This window comes from Aythya ferina (assembly GCF_964211825.1).
Source record: "Aythya ferina genome assembly, chromosome: 10".
NCBI lineage: Eukaryota > Metazoa > Chordata > Aves > Anseriformes > Anatidae > Aythya > Aythya ferina.
The window spans coordinates 3,068,824-3,089,150 of record NC_140306.1 but is presented as its reverse complement, the minus strand read 5'-3'; the positions used below and the strand labels follow the sequence as shown (position 1 = coordinate 3,089,150).

The window sequence follows — 20,327 nt, the reverse complement described above, 5'->3', positions numbered from 1 at the left end:
GAATAATTTTGTTCCTCATTGTAAGTAACAGGACAATATAAGGTAAGTAAAGAAAGCAAAAGGCTAATACATGATTTAAGTGCAGTCCTCACAGTGAAGCTGTGAATACCTCTCTGGACCTTGTTCCTGCTGCAGTAGCTCAGAGCAGAAATACGCCCCACTGTGCCCTCAGTCCAGTTTTCCAATTTTACTATCTGCTTGTAGATGCAATAGTCCGCCCTTGAAGAGTTGCCACCAGAGAAATGAATAAAGCGAAAATCTCTGCAACCACTAAACCCACAATGAAAGCACAGTTGCTTCTGGTTTATTTGTGATAGAGCTTTTTGTTAAATGGAGTCTTAAATTATTGTGCTCTCATGCTGTATTGTGGAGCTGCAGGTCTGTGAACACAGACTGTGGTTAGCAGAGAGATAACTCATATTAAAGGCTGTGCAATTATCCCCTCTATAAAATTCCAAAATCAGGATATTTATCTGCCTGAACAAACATGTTTAGGACATTTTGTTTTTCCATGTGGACTTGAAAGGGCATCGCTCATTTGGGCTGGCAAGATTATGCCTCTGCAGTTGGTTGCCATCTTTTGAGAGAAGGTGAATTACTTGTCTCTACTGGATCTGCTCCAAGTATCTGCAGTGAGTTTTAGTTCCCTGTTGCAGCATTTCCTTGTTTAATTCACTGCCCATCAAGCTAATTCACAGGCCCATGAACCTCCACAAATCCATGGGTATGAGTTTACAGTGTTGTCAAGGTACTGAATAGACAAATCACCATGGAAATATACAAATATGAATTTTCATGTGCAAGAACTAATACCATATACAAGAAGAGAAAGGAATAATAATAATAAAAAAAAAGCTGTTTATAGTCAAAACAAAATATATTAATTTCATTCATTTTTTTCCCAGGATTTTTTTTTTTTTTTTTAATTTTCTAACAAAAAGCTTTTTTTTTTTTTAAAGTAGTCACTTTTGAAAGAAGACAAAGTACTTCTTTGAGAGCTTCTCTTCTCAGGAGGAACTTTATTTCTCAGGTTCTTTCATTGAATTAATATTTTTCCATGGAAACCCTTTGAAACCACAGCATTTAGAAAAAATAAAATATTTGTTAAATTTCCCACTTCCAGCAGAAAAATGATCAGCTTTGCCTATATCTCTGCCAATCCATCCAACCAAATGTCCACAAATCACGGAAGCGGATAGACTGAGCCAGATTTCAAGTAACTAATATCAGGGGCAGCCAACTGCAAAATAAGGAAATAAGTACATTTCCAATCTGTTGTTTCTGAAGACTTATATTCTGACTAACACCGGTGTCAGGAGGGCATTGCCTCAGTACAACACCGAGGCAACACGGTGTCTGACTTTGGTACAAGAGCAGGAAAAGTGCCGTTGCAGGAAATAGGACGTTTGTACTGTTATGCTTATTGCTCTTGGAAAACCATGATTTCTTAGTACCTAGGGCTTTGAGTGGCTTGTGCCTGGGCATTCTGCCACAATGACAGATGGACACAAGAGTAAGCAGATATGACACAGTGTATGGTGTCGGGGTCGTGAATCCCAGCTGGGACTGTGCATGCAGCAGTCTGTCCTGAATTTCTGTGTCACTGCCACTTGCTTTCTAAACATGTAAGAACATTTTCAGCCAACTCCAATGGCTGGACATCTTCCTAACCCAGCAGGGCACTGAGTGAAGTCACTGTAATGAAGTCTTTACCTCCTTGTCTGTCCTCAAGTGCCCTTTTGGAGTCGGACGAAATACACCCCATTCCCTCTGACACAGTTAATGCCAATGTGTTTACAAGGAATGCAGTCTTGTGCCATAGCCTGGGTTTGGCTGTGAAGGACTTATTCATAGGGGTCCTTCAAATCAAGGAACAGTATAGACTAACAATAGTCTATAGCCTGCAATATAGCTTGTATTAACTAAAGAGGCTCTGCTAAAATGAAACCTGTAACGTAAATAACAGCATCCTGGTATGCAACTCAAAATCTTTTTTTTTTCTTTTCTTTGATACTAGCCCAACTCCTCATCTAAGCTGGGTCAAAGTTACTGGAAATTTGCCCAAGGACAAATCAGTAAAAGAAAATTTTGGGAAGATCCTGAAGATAGAACAAGTGTCTGCAGCCGATGAAGGAACTTACCAGTGCACGGCGAGCAACCCCATGGGCAGAACAAAACACGAATTCCATGTTCATGTGGAAGGTACGGAGTATATTTTACTAAACTTTTTATTTTGAACACTAAAAGGTAGTCAGTGGGAAGTAAATAAGAACTTTTGCTAATATCACTTCAGATGATCCAAAACCTCAACCAGCTGTATCAATTTATGCTAGTAGGGCCAGCCTTGTAGTGTTGGGAAGCTGGCAGAAAAGAGCATTGTTTTTCTTGTTTTGTTTTGTTTTTGAATAGAATTAATGTTTTTTTTTGTTATTTTTTTTCCTGAACCATGAAGGCTTTACAAACCACTGAGCAGAAGTACAAATGTGTGAGAGAATTATAGATCCAATACATTAAGATGTGAATTATTCAAGCAGAGATATTGACAAAATGTCTTGTATTAATCTGAAAGTCAGACCAGAAAATGTAATTATTCTACTTGCTCTTAAAAAAAAAATATGAAAATGGCCATACCAGGCCAGATCAGAGGTCTGTTTATCTCAGTTTTCTATCTTTGATTTTCATCAAAATTAAATGCCTATAGTACCACTCCTCTCTTGCCCTCCTCTGTGTGTTCTGCTATCAGATTTGTATTGGAAAAACTTGAGCTAAGAGTGGTTTTTTTTTTTTTGGTTTTATTTTATTTTATTTTATTTTATTGCCAGTGGAAGTAAGGAGAATAATCATAGAATCATAGAATCATAGAATATCCTGAGTTGGAAGGGACCCTTAAGGATCATCAAGTCCAACTCTCGACACCGCACAGGTCTACCCAAAAGTTCAGACCATGTGCCTAAGTGCACAGTCCAATCTCTTCTTAAATTCAGACAGGCTCGGTGCAGTGACCACTTCCCTGGGGAGCCTGTTCCAGTGTGCAACCACCCTTTCTGTGAAGAACCCCCTCCTGACGTCCAGCCTAAATTTCCCCTGCCTCAGCTTAACCCCGTTCCCGCGGGTCCTGTCACTAGTGTTAATGGAGAAAAGGTCTCCTGCCTCTTGACAACCCCTTACGAGGAAGTTGTAGACTGAATGAAGTCAGCCAAGGTACCTTCATAACAGGTGTCTTGCAAATAGCGCAGGTAGAGGCACTTGGTGCCTATTCTCCCTCCTTCTTCCACCTGCTGTTCCCTTTCTCCCCAGACATTTCATACAATGCAGGTGTGGATGCTGCTCTCCGTCACTTCCTTTCATAGGAGCAAAGCAAAGCTTGAGTGAGATTTAACAGGGACAAGTGAGCCCTGCAGAAGTATTACTGCCACCATGAATCTTTCAGTAATGCCCCCCATAAATAGCTGCAAACAAGAATTCTGAAGCACAGCTGAAAAATGTGGTGAAAGCATTTTCTCTTTGCTGATGAAAAAATTCTTCAGCCTCTGCTCTGCAGAGTTAAAAAAACAAAACAAAACAAAACCAATATTAAACTGCCAGGGTCTGTCAACCGCTTCATTTTAATCTGTGCTTTTTCTCACTCTTTAGTCACAAGAAGTCATGGCGGGAGGACACGTGCTTTCAGCTATCTGCTTTTTATTTACTCGTTAGCTGTGGAAGAGTCTTTTCTCTCCCTTTGTGAAGAATTCTCCCCTTTCACTTGACACAGCCTGGTGTGTCATAGCCTTCTTTCCCTTCCTGGAAGTGAGGCAGAGGGGGATACCAGGGCATGGCAAGTTTTCAGCTGCAATGAAGGGGAAGTGCTGACTCCTAGAAATCATTCCAGATGGTTTGGAGCATCTCTGCTCTAGCTGAATATTTTAACAATCTGGCTATGATTTTCTCGCCTGTAAAAATTGAATTCTTCAAAGAAATTGCAGGAGCTGCAAATACCAAAATACCAGGGAAATAACATTAATTAAGCAGTTCAGATTATTGACCCCTCTTCTCCCCCAGTCTCTAGAGGGAGGAAGGCTTCCGGGCAAATTGTTATTCCTACTCATTAACAAACAACTATTTTAAAAAAGAAAGAAGTAAAGAAAATGACTCTAACAATTGCAATATAAAGAATGTTTATGCAATTCCTATTAAATTAATTTTCCATTTGTGTAACTAATGTTGGATGCTGTCAGTAACAGGAATTCGTCCTACTAGGTCATCACATGCATGTTATCTTGCTGAAACTGAGCAAAAAATACCATCTTTTTCTATAATTTTGAACCAGAAAATGTCATTAACATTCAGTAGAGATGGGTATGTTCATCATTCTTGTAGTGACTCTTGTGTGCACACTCAAGGGCAGGTATTGAGCTGGTGGAAGTGAGCATTAATTTCAGTTGGTTTCAGGGAAGTTATGCTGACATATGACATCCTTATGCCTGATAGGCACTTCTCAAAAGATGTGTGCAGGGAGAAGAAAATTTAAATATGAAAGGAAAAAAATCTCAGTCTTTAACCACAAACTATTCTCCATTTAGTGCTGGAGTAGAAATGAGGACTTGGTTATTGTTCCTGCACTATTTCACTTTTTTCTGTTCTTCTTTCTGGTATTTGAGGATCTCAAAGCAACACCCCAGCCTTCTAAATAACAGCCTGAAATTATGATATTTTCATGCAGCCCACTTACTAATCCTACAGTACTCTGAAGGCAAAGATTCAGGCAATTATTACCCAGTATCTGAAAATATTCAGCCAGCAAATTGCTTGACTGCTTGAACATTTTAATCTCTCTCTGAGAGGAAAGATGTAGCCTGGAACACTGGAAGAGGCACAAAAAGGCTCTTATTGTTATTAGAGGGAGAGAATAAACTATTAAAAAAAAAAAAAAAAAGCAAAACAAGCTCTCAAATTGTTTAGATCTAAAATGTTTGTTTATTTGGTTATTGTGTATAATCCCCTAAGCCTAATAGAAAATGTATATACAACCTCAACATCTTGTCACTATCATAGTGCCTGTTCTAATGGTACCTTGATCTTAACTGAGGCTTCTGGGCTGCGTTTAATAGAAATAATTGCAATATAATGATTAATTATAGTAATGATGGAATACCTAAGGGCCTTTGCAGCTACTTTCATTACTGAGTTAGAGGAAAATAAATAAAACTAGTGTGATGTACATACATGCCCAGTCATTTTAATGAGACTCAAGCTGTAGTTCTCAGCCTTTCACTGGGAAAGGTGATAGCTGTATCTGAATCTGCAGATGATAACCCCAAAGTGGGATGGATTGTCAGCCCATGGGAAGATAGGAGAGAATTTGAAATGATCTTGACAAATTTGGAAAATGGTCTGGAATGAAAAGGATGGGCTTCAGTAAGCACAAATGCAAATTCTCATCAGGCAGCACTAATTGGCTTCATAAACACAGGATGGAAAATGTCTGGTTAGACTGGTCTGGAGGATGTATTGGATCATAAGCTGAACTCTGCTCAGAAATACTGTCCTTGCAGAAAAAGAAAAATCATCCTGGAAAGGTTAAAGAAAAGCATTGTTTGTGAAAAAAGACTACTGAGAACTGATAAGGCCTCACGTAACATCCAGTTTCACATCGAGGATGGAATTTATTCAAGACAATACAGAAAAGCCAGTAAGGGTAGTCAAGATTTCAAAAATGTGGCCTTTGAGAATAAATGGATAGATATGTTTAATTTAGGAAAGAATGAATCTGGGGTTCATATAACAGCCTTCAAATGTACAAAAGTTTCTTCACAGTAACACAATATTCTCTTTCTCCCCTGGACATAATACTACAGATCTAAACTACAATGAAGTGAATTTGGTTAACGTTACGTCTGTTCTAGTTATGGGGAAAAGGATAGTACTACTGTAGACAGCACAGGAGGCTGTAGAGATTTGTATCCATCAGGAATGCTCTAGGTGTAGGTGATCTTGTGTTGTTGCAGAAGTATGGACTAGATGACCATTTTAGATCTCTTTTGTTTTCAGACCTCTCATTACGTTCCCATAATGACATAAATCTCTTGATTGGGCTGACCACATCTATAACTCTTACCTAGAAGAATGCATTATGCAGTGAAACATAAGCTATACCACTTTGCTTGTGCAGATTAATGGCAGATTTGTCTGTCCAACCACAGGTTTTTGTGGTTGCTAGACTGTATGTGTATATTTTTTTTATTCTTACATTTTATATACTTATAAGCACTATAGCATATCTGCCACAAAGAAGAGAGGTTCTTCAGTCTTTCTGTGAAATTACATTTCATACTTGACAAAATCTCATTGACTGAAGCTTCACAGCTGCATCACTTCCTTGGGGCAACCACAGCAATTCCCATACTGAAAAAGGAAGGCAGCAGTGTAATATATCTGCAGCTCACTTTCAAAAGCGTATGCACAAATTAAAATAGGAAGGGCTCTATAACGTAGCTTGTATCCAGGTTTTGCTTAGTGTCTCACCTCCTCCAAAACATCCTGTCTCAAATATGGTGCTTGTGGCAGACGTAGTTGGGGGAAAAAATTCATTAGGATTGTTATAAACCTTTTCACCTCCATGCCTTTGACCTGTCTTTCTCTGATATATGCATAATGTATGAGAGAAAAAGAAAGAGATCTGCAAACCCAAAATGTTCTGCTGCATGCAGGTTTTTCCTGGAGTCAAATAAAAGGAAGCATAGCAAGTATGATCATGTTACATGCTGTACTACAGGAGGGCAAACAGCTCTGCAGCGAGGCAGGCAGTAGAAGGAATCTGTTCTGTGAATGAAATGCTATGTTATAATGTTATAATTTTTGATAAGCTTTGGTGTCTTACATTTAGTTCATTCTTTAGCTGTTGCTAGTCAATGCCTCTACGTGGGTTCTCTACTGTGGAAATAGTGGAGTTTGTGTAGAAGCTCTTGTTTATCACACATCAGAGGTATTTTTTAATATATCTGTGTGAGCTATGACGTTTTGTTTTAATATATCACACAGATAACATCTGGAGATGTATCACCAAGCAACAGCTCTGTTAATCTTCAAAGCGTATTATGAGCATTAACTAATGAATCCTCATGTATCCCACACATTAGCTCATCTTTTTCAAATAGGGAAGGAGGGATCCAGTGATCTGCTTAGGGCAGGCAAAAGAGGTAGTGACAGGTCTGGAACTAAAATGTAGAAGTTTGTCGTTTCTCAGGGAGAGGTAATGACAAATACCATTTATTTATTTATTTATTTATTTATTAAGGACGCCCTCTGAAATGTATGCAGGCTCAGGGATCTGAATTTGGTCTGTAGATATCAGAAAGCTGTCACGAGATTAATGATTTATTTTTCCTCTCTGTTCCTTCCCTCCCTTACAGTTGTTGTGTTTTTTTGTTTGTTTGTTTTTCCAATGAGTTCTGGGTAGCTGATGCTCAGGTGATGCTCTGGTTTAGCTGCCAGTGCTGGGGAAAGAGAATGCAGCAGGAAAACGCTGCTCCTCTACCACCACCCTGTGGGGGACTCTTCAGGACTGGTCCTCAATCAGTGGTCAGAAAATGTCTCATCATATCTAAATATGTTATGGATCAGCATCGGAGATGAATATAGGGTGGAAAAGCGGAATATTGAAAAGCACAATGTGTTTCCTCAGCACCCACAGATGAGCAGATGGAGGTGCTCAGCATCGCCTCTGCATCATCATGCTCTGCCCTCTGGCTGCTCCTGGGCAAGCCGATGCAAGCCATTTGCTCATGTCTACTGCGTATTCGAGCTGAATGGTTATTTGCATCTTGTTTGAGTAGCTGAAATAGTCTCACGTCATTTCAGAGACCACAGCCTTATGTTTGAGGGTCCTTGTGAAAATCCTGACACCATTAAGTTTACCTCCCTCCCCAGCCTCACCTCTCATCTTCTCTGCATTTGTTTTCCACTTCGGTAAACACTGCCCATATCCTACACTCTTCCCTCTGACATTTGCATTTTACAAAGCCTGAAGGACAGAAACTGATGTATACTAATGGTAATTTTACCTTTTGTAGCATTGGTTTGCATGAAGTACGCTCCGGTTGCACAAAAGGCTGCTAGGAGCTGGTGGCTACTGCTGGTAGCGTTTGCCATCTCCTGGAGAACTACGGTAATAGCAGTCAGACTTGTCCTGCTGTGTCACCTGCTACCTGCCATGTCCCCTCTCTACAGAGCCTCCTCGGTGGATTAAGGAGCCAGAAGGTGGTGTTTACAGCGTAGGAACAAACCTTGTGCTGCTGTGCGAGGCGATTGGCAACCCAGAGCCAACCATTCAATGGAAACTTAACGGGATGCCCATTGACAGTAAGTACTAGGTCCTACAGCCTTCTTTAGGAGGTGGCTGGATAGGACGTGTCTGTGTTGTGCCCCTGGAATGCACAAAAAGCCTAATGCACTAAATAATGTCTTGTGTGACATCTGTTTAAGCATATTTTCATATTTAATTAATAAGGCTTCTATTTAAACATGAACTTGAAGGGAGGTGAAAGAGGTGCAGGTGTGGAGTGGCTGTGAGTACGTAACCCTGTATTGCTCCCATCTGTTTGGGATATGGGGTGGTACTTGTGCTTTTGAGGTCTCTTGGTCTTACTGCTTCAGAATTAGCACAAAAGACTCGTTGGAGTCTGGGGAGCACAGGCCCTGCTTCCTCGTGTGTTGGTGTTATCACTACTGTTTTGAAACTTTATATACGGTTTGGTTTGGTTTGAACTGAACATTGACAAAGTCTGGCTCTTTTCAGGTAGGACCTTCAGAGGGAGAATCTCTGCCAGAGAGATCAGCCTCACCAACCTTCAGCTTCAGGACAGTGCCGTGTACCAGTGCGAGGCCAGCAACAAGCATGGTACCATCCTTGCTAGCGCCAATGTGAATGTCCTCAGTGAGTAGTCTCCCAACTCTTCAAATTTATCAAGAAAAATGTAACTAAAGCTTCCCATTTTGATACCTCTTAAGTCTTCAGAATAGTTGTGGGATTATTAACCAGGTCTCTGTTCTGTTGCATTGGCCCTGGATTTTAAGAAATACGTTGTCCAAACTAGTGCAACAAGCCTTATCACGGGCAACATTATACACTTAGCTTGAGTGGTCATGAGCTTTTATATACTTCTTATTTTAACAATATAGTTTTTTGGGGCTCAAAATCTTTGGAATTCAAATGTATTAAGATCACTGTGGACTAGATTGTGGCCACGACTGTGTTTTTAAATTAAGTGTACTGTGTATTGTTAATCTTTAATTTCAGTTGTGATACTGAGCCTCTTCTTTGAAGACAGATAGTCATGGGAATTTATTTAATAAGAGAAGTCTCTAGAGGAAGCAAAACTAGTCTGTTTTTTGTCTTGGAGTTGAGCTTTCATGGTCTGACATGTCCAGCAGTCAACCACTGTTATCTTTGTCATTGAGGCTTATGGGAACTCAGTTGCTCAGTGCAGAGCAAAAAGGCAGTGAAATTCCTGCTAAGTGGCCAAGCCTTTGGCCTTTGTATGGTGGGAAAAGGGTATGATGCAGGGACTGTATTTATATTCCCAGTTCTGAAGTTCAGTGCTGCTTGTTTTGCATTCTGTTCTGCAGATATTGCTCCCTTAATACTGACCTCAGATGGTGAAAACTATGCCACAGTTGTGGGTTACAGTGCCTTCCTGCACTGTGAATTTTTTGCCTCGCCTGCAGCAGATATTAGATGGTAAGTTACTGAGAACTCACTTCTTCACATGAAACAGGTTCAAACAGGCTTCCCAAACACTCATGTGCTCATGTTGTGGAATTAAAATTTGCAGTTTGTAACAAAAATGTGTTTAATATATGTCTATTTTTTAATCAATATACTTTTCCTCAAGAACCTTGCCACATTGATTTAAAGAGGGGGTGGAAAAACAGTTAATGAAAGTCCTCAATACCTGCGTGAAGAGGTGTTGGGATATTCATTAAGCAGAACCATGCCTTATGTAGCCAAATCCTGCTGCAACTTCATCAGTGTTAGTTTAACATTGGTAATTTTTAAAGTTTGGACACATTGCTGGGGTTGAAAGGCAATGACTTACAGAACACGTTCACCTGGAAATGGTTCCATGTAGTTGGAAATCACTGGATTGCCATAGCACTTGACAGGTGCAATAAAATTGCACATGACAGCTATGGATTTAAGATTCAGCCAGAGTAGTTTAAAGATCTCGGTAGACACTGTCAATGTATTTCAGGTTTGCAGAAAGCTTATGTCCCTTTATGATTTGCCTGCATGTAAGTAAAGTGACTTGCTGACCCCAGACTCCTGAGTCCCCTGAACTATCTGTAAACCGTGGAATATGAAAATGTATGGCAGGAGGGTTGGAACTAGATGATCTTTAAGGTCCCTCCCAACCCGAGCCATTCTATGTTTCTGTGAAATAATAGTTCCTACAACCCCAGAAATAAGCCATAACTATTATCCTCTTTAGGACTAAGGATGATAGCGTAGAGACACTCTCAGCATTACGCTATGAATTAAATAAAAATGGCACCCTAGAGATCAAAGAAACAAAGAAAGACGACTCAGGATCATATGCTTGCTGGGCTTCAAACTCGGTTGGAAAAAGAGCAATCACAGCGAATCTGGATATAAGAGGTAAAGTTTCACTTATGAATAGAAAGACCTTTGATAAGGTTTTATATTTACTTTTTTTTTTTTTTTTTTACTTAAATAGATACTTAGTAAAAAGTAAAAACAATGAACAACTTCAATACTCAATTAGCAAAGTCCTCAAAAGCACTCTCAGTTTGCTGTAACTAACTCAAGAAAAAAAAAAAATTGTGTTCTATTTCAGGCCAGCCTCTTTGCTTTGTAAGTTTTACAATTATAATAAACATGAAAATGTACAATAAAATTCTCACAAAGCAGTATTTCACTGTATAGAGAAGTGAAGCCAAGTGCTTTCTTCCTACTTATTCATCTGTTTCTGCATTTAGATTAGAGTCAATTAAAAGAACAAACTTGATTGCAATATTTTTTTCTCACTCGACTTTAATAAGCTTGTAATTTTTCTTGGGTCATTGCCAAAGCCTATTTCAAATGGCAATTGGACATAAAAATCATATTCAAGCTTTTTTTTTTTTATCATTCATTTCATAACAGTCTGCTAACAAGTATTTTCACCTGTGACTTTGTGTGTTTGTGTGCACTTGTGTTTCTTGAATATGTTGGTTTGGACTGAACTAAAATAGAAATTTTCAAGATATAAAATCATATCCTGTCAAATCTCCATTTCAAAACCAACCTCCTCCGCTTGAAATGTTTGTATATAGAGACAGATAGATAGATAGGTGAAGATATGATCATTGCTCCTGAGGTTGATTTTTATATATGAAGTGCTTGGTGAAAATTTGATGTAATAGTTTCTCTCTCCTAATCAAAGTGTTTTCTGTGATCCACCAGATGCTACAAAAATTGTCATTACTCCAAAGAACCCCCGAGTGTTGAAATCACATTCAATTTTGTTGAAATGTCAGTCTGAGTATGATTCACACTTGAAAAACAGCTTCAAATTATCCTGGAGGAAAGATGGAGATCAGCTGCCAGTCAACAGCACACAAGACAGCAGGTAAGCAGAGAAGAACAAGAGTGTTCTTGAGCTCAGCTGAAATAATGCTGTATAGTGCTGGAACATGAGTATTAATAAACATGAAACTTAATAGCTTGAAATGCAAATTTATGTCTGCAGGAATTCTTCATGCAATATATGACTAGATCTGCATTTTGTCTACATACATATATATGCATCTGTATGAGTTTTGAGCTGTGACTGGAAAATTATTATTACTGTTGTTTTTGTTTACTCTCTTTCACTGTCATCGTATAATGCTGCATAAATGTTGGTTTAACCCAGAAATATAACTCTAAACTCCGTGTAGTCAACTGGGATTTTGTTTCTCCACTTGGATTTAACTAGTATTTTCCTGTGTTTATACCTGTTTGTCCCTTTAATGGGATGGGGCCTAGACTTTATTCCATATGAAAGGTCCCACAATGGGCACACGGATGTCTTTATTAATTAGTCACAGCAGAAAGGTTATTTTCTAAACGCTGCAGTGCAGGAGGTATGGAAGAAGATCCTGCTGAAGCCACAGAGGGTGGGGAGAGAGTACCAGGTAAAGACCAGATCAGTCTTCACCCTGACAGAACCCATGGGCCTGCATTAAGGCCAACTGCCCCTGGTGCATAGGACATGACACAGGTGGGCTGAGAATGCTGGGTTTTATTCAGTCCTCCTAAAAATGTATACACAAAGCCTGTGTATTTCCCTCATTAATGATGTGCCAAAACCCTATGTGCCAAACCCTCAGCTGATGCATATCAATGTGGCTCTTTTCAGATCAAGAGAAGACATGCCAACTTCCAGCCATGGAGGCTAAATTGCTACAAAATACAAATAATAGTCTACAGCACAGTGTATAATACAACTACAATCGCATTTTCAAATAATAGGCCTAACATGCAATTATGTTATTCAAAATGTTCCCTTAACAAGTTTATTCAAGAATTGTTTTTCAGTGAACAGTGTCAGACATATGCTTATCTTACAGATTTTTCTATATATTTTTTTAATTGTATGTGCCTTTTTTCTTGCCCTGTAGGATAATTGTGGACATGGATACACTGTTCATTTCAAGTGTGACATTGGAGGATCAAGGAGTTTATATGTGTGTGGCTAGCACTTCCCTAGACAGTGTTGTAGCGGAATCACGGTTAATTGTTCTTGGTAAGAGGATACTTTCCTAGTGTGCAGTCAGGTTGGTGCAATCAAGTGTGCACTTTTGTTTAATTAGTTCTTTTACCCATTTCAGTTACCAAACCTCAGTAATAAATTATTGCCCAGTGGCAAAAGGTAAATTCATAGCAGAGAAAGGACTTGACCCACAGTCTGAAGCTTGACCTTGCTTTTGAGCATCCTTACCACCAGTCTTCTGTCCTGAAAGGCTGCTCAAAATTAAGGAGATGAATTTGTGTAGTGATGTGCAGTCCTTTGCAACATCAGCCTCTAACACTTACCTAAGGACATCAGACAATCACTAGAATGCTATTTTGCTGAGAGTTTTGTGTTGTTTTAATTTCAGGGTTGGTTTGTTTGTTTGTTTTATATTTTTGTTTATTTCTGGCAGTGATTGCTAACAGGAGCTAAGACAATCTGACCTTCAGGATATTTTCACACTTTAAATGAATGGTATTTTTCAGTAAATAGTAAATTAAGTAGATGCTATGCACATTATTTATGGTACTGTGTTCTTTAGTAGTATATAACTCAAGATGTTTGTAAACTGTTATGTTACTTATGAAAATTTCATGAAGCATTTTGTTCGTTTTTAAAAAGTTGATTTACAGAAGGGGAAAAACATTCTTGTGCTTGTTTTTTCTTGTTTATTGTACATAAGAAAGGTCTTGATGGATTAACAGTATCTGTTATTTTCCAAATGAAAAAATTCAGGCTTTTGCAATGAAAGACCTGTGAGATGACTAAAGAACTAAACATGGAACAGATGGAGATATCAAAATATGGGCAAATGAGCACAGAAGATGTATTCTGTTAAAATACTTCTAGGTATTTGTTCTACTGTTAATAAACAGAGAGCAGGATGGATACCTCAAAGATATACCATCACTGTCTTCAAATAAAAAATCATAGCACCATATACCGTAGCACACAAACATAATCTTTTAAACTTTTTGATGTTCCCTTATATATAAAACAAAAAACTCAACATTGTTATTTTAAAAACTCTGTATAGTCCCTACTAATTGCTTTCACAATGACAGGGACAGTGTTATTCATTGAGCCAGCTGCTTTTCCTGTAAGAAATGACATTGTCAACCAAAATGTAGTTAGAATGTTGGGGCAGAAGGAGGTCAAACACCAATCAAGAGTTGCGTAATTTCATTTCCTTGATCCATACATTTTTTAGATTTTGAAACTCTAGCTTCATGCCCAGGAAGCTTTCCTGCAAAAGCTCTGAGATTGTTTTCCTGATGAATGCAGTTTTGTGTTCAAGACTACATGTTTAAGGAGGAGTAGTGTGTGCAACTTTGGAGGGATGAGGGGTAACCATCAGACCCCTGCAATAAGAAATTGTTCTTTTACAACAGATTTTATGCAATCCAATTACCAGGCTAATCCAATATAATCAGATTTCAAATTGACAACCACGTACATAAAAAGCAAGCTCTAGTGTGTACAGAGCATCAGCACGGTCATCCTGTGCTCAAGGCTTTGGCAGTCCCATGCTAGTCCCCAAGAGGTGCAGTGCAGTTATCACACCAACCACGAGCTACACAACTAACTTGATATATTCTCTGGACAGCACTAATTGAGCTGGCAAGTAATGAATTTTGTTGTTTCCTTTTAATATAGCTCCCCATGGCTGTGATAATGAATATTATCCTTTCACTCATGCTCTAAAAGCCAGGTTCAATAACTGTGAGAGCCAAGCCTCCTCCTACCACTCTGGTTTGCACCACAGTAAATCCAAGTGATTCTAATATAACTTTCTGCTGAGAGCAGTGTCAATATCTATTAGTGATTATATAAATCCTAGTGATGATTTGCACAGAAAACTCTGTTGCTCCAAGCAAGGCTAATGAGAATAGATGGAAATACACTTGTAGAAGGGATATTGCATTTATAGGGGAGAAAGCAGAATCAGAACACTCAGTGTATTTTTCTGTAACAAACCAGGCTCTTTAAAAGAAATTCTTACTTTCCTAATCCTGTCCATTTTGAAATCAGATGTTTTACAACTGCCTTCACTGGAGCTTGCTGTTCCAGTCTTTTCAAAAATGCCAAATAAACAGGAATAATTGCCACGCTCTTGACAGCTCTTTGTTGTCTCAGATGTTCCTGATCCACCAGAAGATCTGCAGCTCTCAGAACATCAAAACCGAAGTGTTCGACTGTCTTGGAAGGCTGGGGCCAGCCATAACAGCCCTGTTAATGGTATGAAGGATTTTGGTAGCATCACCTTACATCATTTAGCATAATGACACATCACGGCTGTCAGAATAAACAAACCGTGCTCAAAGCTGTCCTTAATCGGTTTTACTATGACAGTTAATTTACTCTAAGTTCATTTCTATCCTGCTATTTATAAGCAGTTCATAAGGGTGCTGCCTGTTTTCCTCTGCCTTGTTTTCTCTCCTCCACAGAGTCCATTATAGAGTATGAAGAGAGCCAGTGGGAGCCGGGGAGGTGGCAGGAGCTGACCCAAGTCCCTGGGAATGACACCACAGCCCTTCTGACCCTGGCCCCATACATGAATTACCAGTTTCGTGTCGTGTCCGTGAATGCTGTTGGAAGGAGCCAGCCTAGTAAACCATCACTGCGCTATGCAACGCCTCCAGCTGGTAAACACTGCCATCTAGTTTTTTTGATGTGAATATTTTTAGTGCTTTACCAGGAATAGCATTGCCCTCTTTTCCTTCTGAGGGGCATAAAGATGTCAGGTTGCTTATACTACTTTTTCTGCTCAATGTGTGTGGTAGGAGATGAGATACTGAAGCACTCTGCACACACCAAAGCCAAGTCCAGCCATCCTGCATGCCAAGGAAGTATCTTCGCCAAAGAGAGGATTCACCCCTGCAGCTGCCGACATCAGTCTGGGGATGCCAAAATGAGGAATTTCTGTTGCTATGGCTAGCAGTGTGTTTCCTACCCACATACCTGTAACACAAAGCTTTTCTGAACTCTGCTGATTTTGTGCCTTTAAGGCTCGTTGCAGCCATTTATGGACATGCAGGTGCTGGTGAGAATTTTCAGGATTTATGGGGAGCCTTTCAGCAGCTATAAGCTTGTCAAAAGTGTTCATTCACAGTGCATTTCTCACCATAACAGAAAATGCTGTATCCCTGAAAGTCATTTTAGAGGCCAACTGTTCAACCTGGCATTTGCATTCCCTGGCATTTTTCTTTCTTTCTTTTTTTTTTTTTTTTTTCTCTTTCACTTCAATTCCAGGTCTTTCTTCAGCTTTTCAGCTGTGTGCGCCCCACTAATGATATACCTTCTGTTTACTATCCCCACAGGGAGAAAAATCTCTTCCTAATAATCCCCCTACATCTGGTGCTTTGAAATCCAAAAGTCACAGTTTCATGTTAGCTGGTGGCTCCAACCAACAAGGGCACTTAGGAATCAAAACTGCATAAACAACTCATTTTGTTCACAGCAGCTTTTGCTGATCCAAGTAATTAAGCTCATGAGCACTCTTTGTTTAGGTGTTTTTCACTCTCAGTAATACAGAAACAAGAAAAGTTTTCAAATATGTATTTAATAAATACATATTTGTTTATTATTTAAATAACACATGCAAATAAAAACAGAAATATGGAAACTAACCTTATTACCTGTGTGGTTTCAGCTCCAGACAAGAACCCAGAAAACATCCGAGTTGAAGCTTCTGAACCAAATGAAATGGTGATGAAATGGGAGGTAATGCAAACGTGTCTGTCAATGCTACAATATTGGGAACAGGTTCTCTCTTCAAGCAGCAGTTCCTAGAGCAGCACGAAAGTTATCAGGATGTTGTTTTAATGCAAATACATTTTTAAAAAGAGAGAGAGAGGGAGAGAAATAATGGTTCCCTTGACTTTATTTCCCCTTCTCCCTATTAATTAAAGTTAATGCTTTTAAGTAAACACTAGCAAATTCTGTAGGTAGGATCATTGATGCTACTTCAGTCAAAGGTTAAATTATTATTGACTTAAATGTATGGGTTTCCTTCCCTAGATTCATTTTTTGTTTCAAAAGGCAACTTTTTCCAACTAAACTTTGCAGGCTGTAAGGAAATACAGAAGTGCTGTATGTACGTTGAGAAATTACCTAGAGTATGCCCCTCTTCTGTGCTTCTTGCATGCAAGGGAGTGCTTGCAATAGCCATGGTCTTACCCTGCTCTGCAGGAGGAGCAGCCAGGGCCAGGTAGAGGACCTGTTCCTTGGCCAGGCACAGAGTTTCTGCTCCTTGAGCCTGGAGGTTTGACAATGACTCAGATCACTTGGCCAAGAGAACGTGAGTTTGAATTTCTACACCACAAGCTAAAGGAGTGCAGATACAGTTCCTGATCATGTGTCAAAGGAATCACGTAAAAGTATTGAGGATGGTTTCCAGACTTCAATTTCTCTGACTTTTAAGCTTACAGCTTCTGTGCCAACAATTTAGAGAGATATATATTCCTCCATTTAACACAAGCTTCAACAACTGTGGAAGGACGCATATTTATTTTTTTTTTTTTTTTTGTGGCTTGAATTAAACACAATTTACATGAGATTTACTTTTCAATCTGCTGCTTGCAGCAAAGAACAATAAATATTTCCCAAGTGCAAATTTGCATTTCAGGCTATAATCATGCCAAAAAGGAGATGGCCCTCTAGATCTGTTGACTTGGATTTGAAAGTGGATTTTTGCTGAATGATGTAGTCAAGGAAGACAAACCTGCTTCTTGGAGGAAAAGCAGAGTGGTGGTACTCATCACGGGTGGGTGAAGGTGCTAGGGCCAGCAGTGGGCTGAAGCCTTGGCTGAGCTGGGAAGGAACCACCATCCCTGCCAGTAATCCCAGCTCAGACATGGCAAAAGTAAAAGTGAAAATTGAGGCTAAAGAGAGAGAATGGGATGGAAAGGATTTGTTAAATCTCGTTGAATCATTTAAATGTCATAAACAGGATATTCATTTATTTATGGTGTTTTCTGCATGCCTTCCAGAGAAAATGCTAGGCACTGAATTTCACAAAAAAAGAAAAAAAAATACTATTTCTGGCAGACAAAGGCTGCAAAATGATGTTAATCTGCCTACTTTGGATTAAGAGACCAGATGAGCATTAGTGACTAGCTTTTCAGCCAAGGATTTGCAGCATTAAGGGAGATCAAAATAGGAGTCAAGCAGTGCTGAAATTTTATTCCAAACAAGAAGTTATTTTTGAGTAGGAATTTTTACTTCTCCAGCTTCTCTTGCAAATCCCATTCCATGGGTTCTTTGCCGTGGAGGAGCTTCAACCCAGCACTGCCTATTAGAAAGCTGTGTGGCATACCAGCCCTTTCACCACAGTCATCCTGAAGGTCATGAATGGGAGGGTGCATGGCTTTGGTCCTTGTACCCTCAGAGCAAGTAAAAGGGAATTTTTGCACATGGCCAAGAGCTAGGTTTGCTTAACATTGTCCTGCCCCAGCTGAACAGAATTCAATGAGTTTTTGGTAAGTCAATTTGTAGGACAAATTAATACCATGGAACAACACTCAGTTTTTTGGCATGCCTTGAAGAGAGCTGTTCAAGTTTTATAGATGCTCTTTGCATCACCTTCAGTCCCCACATGCGAGGAGCAGTGGGTGAGCCGGTCAGTGGGAAACAGTGCTCTGCTGACACTCAGTCGATGTCGTTTCATTTCAGGCTTCTGCACTTCTCTGACCAAGGTGTGCTGATCTGGGCTTTGTGTGTGGCTTGGCTACATATCAGGCGTTATATATTTGATATGTATAATGTTTCATTGAAATATTTTTAAGAGTAGTTTGTGGTGGAAAATATCCACAGATATTTCAATGGACTGGTAACCTCCCCCCAAAACACATACACATCATTTTGGGGTAGTGTATGTGACCAATTAACATTATTAATTAAAGAGGTACATTTTCAGAGAAAGAAACTCAGTTGGAGAATGTCTCATGACAAGCCATTGTTATATGTCTTCTAATATTTTATAAATTTGTGTTAATTAGATGAGAACCATGCTGTGACGAAGTCTTCAGCTGATCAGTAAGAACTGATAGCACAGCAGTTGCCCATTAAATGACCAGGCATAATTTCAAGCATTTGGCACGTATTTAGAACAAATCTAAATTTTAATGACCCAACTTGCTGTGCTACATAAAATTCTAAGATGAAATGCATTTTAGCTGTACTAAAAGGCACAAATAGCCTTATGCCAAAATATGCATTTTAGTTGCGCTAAAAGGCATGCAGTTTAAATCACAGAAAAAAAAATCCAAGCAAAACAAAACAAATCCCAACAACTTATGGGTCTCTTTTAACATCTCCTGTTCTCCCACAGCCGTTGAAGCCCACGGAGCGAAATGGGCCAGGGCTGGAGTACAAAGTCAGCTGGCGGCAGCGGGGCGTCGAGACTGATTGGAATGAGGAATTGGTGAAGAAACACTCCCTGACCCTGAGGAACACCCCCACTTTTGTGCCCTATGAGATCAAGGTCCAAGCAGTAAATAATTTAGGAACTGGTCCCGAACCAAACATCACCACTGGATATTCAGGAGAGGATAGTAAGTAACGGGAACTTTCCCGTGAAAAATGTGCTTAGTGAGTATGTCTTGTGATGCAAAACATTTAGATGGGGAGCGATAGATTGGGCAGCCTGCAGCCAAAATGCCTAAATACAGCTGTTGAAAGTGCTGGGCTGCCAGAGAGACAGACACTTCCTGTGCTGGGCACAGTGGACTCCAGCTCTGTGGACAGGTCCCTCATGCTTTTATTCATCTCAGTGCTGATTTAATCTGGATATTCATTTGAAGGCTGAAGTCCACAAAGAAGTCTGTGAATTACTGCAGCAGTTGTGCTGAGCTCAGGGGGGACAAACCTTTAACTTGGGTTTCTGTCCAACAGCTTTTTGTGTCCCCCTGGTGGCACAGCCCCCTCCCAGGCCTCCCCTTGTCTCTGGAGAAATCTTCCTCCACCACGAGGCCTAGCTTCGGGCTTACTCCTGCTCCGAGCCCTATCCATGGAGTTTCTCAGCACTGGCCCACCTCTGCTCTTGGGCTTTGCCAACTGTGCATAGTCTGGGCCAAACCAAAGCAGTTTTCTCCTCGTGCTACCCACGTTCAGATAATAGATGCCTGGGCCGCCCTAGGTCACAGTCACCACTTCTGATACTGACCCTTTCCATGTCCTCTTCGAGCTCCAATTTCATGGTGGGCCTTAATAATCATCTCCCATTGTGAGAGGTGAGCATGCAGGAGGATTTCTCTGCTAATAGAATTAATGCTGGTGTCACAAGGGCTGTGACAGCCCTTCTACAATCTGTGGGACACTGGGTAATAGCACTGCTGGGGCCATCCCAGCATTTCTGAAAGCAGCCTTTCCCCTTTGGTGTTTACTGCATGGCTACAAAAGGTATTTGGATGACTGGAAATTTACCCGTTTGCAGCAATGAAATGCCAACCTCCCTTTAAAAAGAACCTTTTTTTTGTAGGATTTAAGGATTTATATCACTGAGGGAGTAAACAGCCTGGTGGCCAGCTAGTGTGGGGTGCCAAGCTTCCCTGATCCCAAATACAAATGGTT

At 39.9% G+C, this 20,327-nt stretch overlaps 1 protein-coding gene across 13 annotated transcripts in view; it reads left to right on the top strand.

The window, feature by feature from the left end:
* Positions 1–20,327, top strand: part of CHL1 (cell adhesion molecule L1 like) — a 153,579-nt gene that overhangs the window by 87,835 nt on the left and 45,417 nt on the right. For all 13 annotated transcript variants that reach the window (XM_084531343.1, XM_084531350.1, XM_084531347.1 and 10 more), the window contains 11 exons: positions 2,018–2,202; positions 8,209–8,340; positions 8,777–8,914; positions 9,607–9,718; positions 10,470–10,636; positions 11,444–11,609; positions 12,643–12,767; positions 14,892–14,993; positions 15,203–15,400; positions 16,408–16,478; positions 19,087–19,309. In XM_084531343.1, coding sequence (XP_084387469.1) covers positions 2,018–2,202; positions 8,209–8,340; positions 8,777–8,914; positions 9,607–9,718; positions 10,470–10,636; positions 11,444–11,609; positions 12,643–12,767; positions 14,892–14,993; positions 15,203–15,400; positions 16,408–16,478; positions 19,087–19,309 — 1,619 coding nt within the window. The remainder of the gene's footprint in view (positions 1–2,017; positions 2,203–8,208; positions 8,341–8,776; positions 8,915–9,606; positions 9,719–10,469; positions 10,637–11,443; positions 11,610–12,642; positions 12,768–14,891; positions 14,994–15,202; positions 15,401–16,407; positions 16,479–19,086; positions 19,310–20,327) is intronic.